This window comes from Tiliqua scincoides, chromosome 7 (genome assembly GCF_035046505.1).
Source record: "Tiliqua scincoides isolate rTilSci1 chromosome 7, rTilSci1.hap2, whole genome shotgun sequence".
Taxonomy (NCBI): Eukaryota; Metazoa; Chordata; class Lepidosauria; order Squamata; family Scincidae; genus Tiliqua; species Tiliqua scincoides.
Window position 1 is genome coordinate 31,608,419 of NC_089827.1, and position 3,470 is coordinate 31,611,888.

Here is a 3,470-nt window from a genome sequence, read left to right on the forward strand (position 1 = left end):
ATCTTTGCATATACAAATAGGCTCTTTAGTGAGGTGAACAGGAAAAATTATGCATACAAGGAGTTCCGTATGCACATTGAGGTTTTTGTGCTTGCAGAAAAGGCATGGATCAGGATTAAAAACAAAAACAAACCATGGCAAAGTGAAAGTAAATCCCCTAGGCATTAGATCCAAGTCCAGCATGGCCATTAAATCCCACTCCCTAATTGCACTCACCCACATTGCAAGCTAATGATTTATGAATAAAGATACTATTTAGCATGTATGTTGGCACCTGGCACATTCAAGTGAGATGTGTATGGCCAATTTTTTATTCCCGGGGGCAATCAGTGTCAAACAGAGAGATGCGACCCGTATTATACAGCTTGGCAAGCTTCTCTTCCAGCTGCCCTAAAGTCAGGGTCTGCACCACATTCTCGTCATTCCTGGCAATGATGGCCCAGGATCTTTGGTGGTTGTTGTCTATGACACAACAGGCTGCAGACCATACATAGCTGGGCTTATTGACCCTCCCATTAGCTATGTAGTTGTTTCCAGGTACTGCTCCCACTACAGCAAATGTCTCTTTGCACCCTGCAGTCTGGCTTGCCATTGTTGCTTGCTCATAGTTATTCCAGGTCCCACCATTGAGCTTTATGTATTGTGGTACAATATTGGTCAAAGTGAAGGTGGATGTTTTGGCATCCAGGTCAGGTTGGTGCCCATTGGGGTTCAGATGGCCCCTATTGTAGTTAGTCAGATTCTTGTAATCATGCAAGACTGCCTGGCTGTTCAGAAGAGCTTCCTCTTTGCTGCCAGTTTTCTGCAGGAAGGCCTGTTCGGTATCCATGTTAGGTTGGAACATTGATCCAGTGAGCTTCAGAGAAGAAGAGAGGCATGCAAAAGGAAAATTTAAAGAAAAGACAAAGGGGAATATACAAGCTGGTGTCTCATAGGCATTGGCTTCTACAGTATTAATTTTGCTAAAAGTATTAATTTTACACAGTATACTGTATAGTTCTTTAGTTGCTTTTAGGTGCTTAAGAATTTATTAGTATCATTAACACGTTTTTAAATTAGAACTCAAAGAGTGGAACACAACATTACATTAATAGATAAATAGTTCCAACCCCAGAATTTGCTGACATAACACAGCAGGTACCTGCAGGAGAGGAAGGTATATTTAATTCTTCTCACATCCACCCTCCCCCCCAGTACATGCCCCCCCCCCAGCAGATTTTCCCCAGCTGGGCTCTCTCCTTGTTTTGGAGGAAAAAGAACTAATCTGGAGGTACACACAGGGAGAAGGAAGGATGAAGAGGAAGTCTTAGGCAGCTCCCTGCAGGAGAATTGTTTTCATTTCATGACTCCACTCATTTGTTATTAAAATATTTCACTATTCAGAGCCCAATACTGTCACAAACATGCCATAAGGCACGTTTGCGGGGCTCACCGCCGGGCTCCCGCCAGTACTAGCCCAGTGCTGTCCGGTACTGGGCTAGCACGGGGCAGTCGCCCAGCTCCCGCAGCTCGGCGGTCTTCCGGAGGGAGGTGGGGGCATGGACGGGGGCAGAGAGGAGGCATTCTGGGGAGGGGGGAGGCTGACGGGGGCGGAGAAGGGGCGGAGAGAGGCATGCCAGGGGGCAGGCGGGAGGTGTGTTGGGGGGAGGGAGGGAGGGAGGAGGATAACTTGGGATGGCCTGAGACAATGACTGCATGCATTCATTTTTTTTAACTGTGGGCGTGAGGACTTACCTGGAACATGGCAGAGCTGCACATTCTTTTTGTTTTTTTATTCATTTAACCAGGAAAAATCAGTTTTAAAGGAACAAGAATTATTTTTCCTTCAGGTGCCCCAGACATTGCATTGTTCTTGGACATTCTTGAAAAAACGGTGACTGCCACAAGAACATAGTGGCTAATGCAAAAATCATGGTAATTCCCATTGTTGCCTGCCATTGTTTCTCATAACGCCCCCCCCCCCAATAATATTCTGGGGGAAAAATGGCACCTGCCAAAATAAGCTCTGCCCTTTTAAAGACTAAACAAACAGGGGAAACCTACAGGTTTGACAGGCTCCAAGTAAACCCCTGTCCCTGCTTACAAACAAGTAGCAGGGCCCCAAATGAAATTGCTGAGATATATATTTTATTCATGACAAAGGAACCAGTCAAGTCTCCCTCCGCTATTTTTTAATTCATCCTGAGACAAATTCATTCTGCTGCATGCTGAGTCATCCCTGCAATTGCTCACCTGTAATAGTGTTTTTCTCATACTGTCTTAATCCAGCTAGAGTGAACAGCACCCCTTTTGCTCCTTAGATCCTCTTTGCATGATCAATGGGACAATGATTGGGCTTTGCGGAGTGGTAACAAAAACTTTTAATTTAGGTTTTTCTACAGCAAGCCACCAGCAGCGAAAAGCCCATTTTAAATCCACTGAACTATGTTCTGCTGTAATAAATCCCTCCACCTTTATTCTTTTGACTGAAGGCATTTCCTTTTTCTTCGGAGGGCAGGGAAAGAAGCTGGATGAGCCAGCATTTTGAGCTACTCCAGCCTTCTGTGCCTGTTGGAATGTGAGAAGGAGATTTGGGGGGGACGACTATGAACTGAGCTGGCTGCTTTCTTCAGAAGTGGCCATAATGTGTCAAAAGGCCTTTACTCCCTGATTGTTCAGAACTCTGTAGTGGCCAGACGATAATCTCTTACCTGAGGTTCTACCATCCACTTATTTGGCCTCTTTGCTCTCCCAGGGTTGTAGATGTAGGCTGAGTATACTGGAATGCGATTGTCTTTGTCGTAAAGAGTGGCAAAACGATACTGATTTTTGTAACGTTGACAAATCCGAGCTAGGTTTGTAGGCTCAAGGCTGTCACCTGGGGGAGTTCCCCTGAAGAAAAACTGGGGGCAGGTGTCTTCAAAAGAGGTCACCACCTCGCTGTTCCCCGACCAACACACGCAGATGAAGAGCAGAAGCAGCAGCAACATCATGCAGGCCTGTTGAGGCTAAGCTACTGTTTAGAAACAGGTGACAGGTACGATCAGTAGAGCTTTGGAGGAAGAGAGAAAGGGGAGCTCCTGGTTTCTTCCAAAAGCAGTAAGATATTCCCTCAACCACTAAGTGCCTGGCTGAAGCTGCTGTGAAACACTCCTGTGAAAAGTCACCATATGTAGGACATGGTCTGACTGATGCAGATCACTCCTAACAGACATTATTACACACCGATATTCTCAAAAAGAAGAGCAGAGGAATACAAATCAAAGTTTGAAACTGACCATCTTTATTATACCCTGGGTAGACAGCCATTTTCTAGATAGTAGGAACTAGGGCAGAAGGGGGTGGGAGTGGTGGAACTCTGCTGGATCCTATGCTCCATGTCATGCTGAAAAGCCTGACAGAGAGCTCCTCCAGTCAGCGCTGGCAAAATAGCCAGTGCAGAATGGAGAAGACCCATTATAGCTCCTGTCCCCTTCCCTCAGGAAGGCCTC

The 3,470-nt window shown here is 45.9% G+C and overlaps 1 protein-coding gene across 1 annotated transcript; it reads right to left on the reverse strand.

Annotated features, from left to right (window-relative positions):
• Positions 1-310: 310 nt before the first annotated feature.
• LOC136657624 (endonuclease domain-containing 1 protein-like) lies at positions 311-2,972 on the reverse strand. The gene is made up of 2 exons (XM_066634572.1): positions 2,691-2,972; positions 311-856 (listed from the first exon to the last, which is right to left on the reverse strand). Exons 1-2 carry the CDS (start codon positions 2,970-2,972, stop codon positions 311-313), a joined length of 828 nt encoding a protein of 275 aa, XP_066490669.1.
• Positions 2,973-3,470: the final 498 nt, after the last annotated feature.

What these genes read in the sequence shown, in the direction of transcription:
- LOC136657624 (XM_066634572.1), bottom strand. Translation starts at nt 2,972, where the DNA reads ATGATGTTGCTGCTGCTTCTGCTCTTCATCTGCGTGTGTTGGTCGGGG. An exon ending in AGTGGATGGTAGAACCTCAG is followed by an intron (nt 857 to 2,690) that starts GTAAGAGATTAT and finishes TCTTCTCTGAAG; the next exon opens with CTCACTGGATCAATGTTCCA.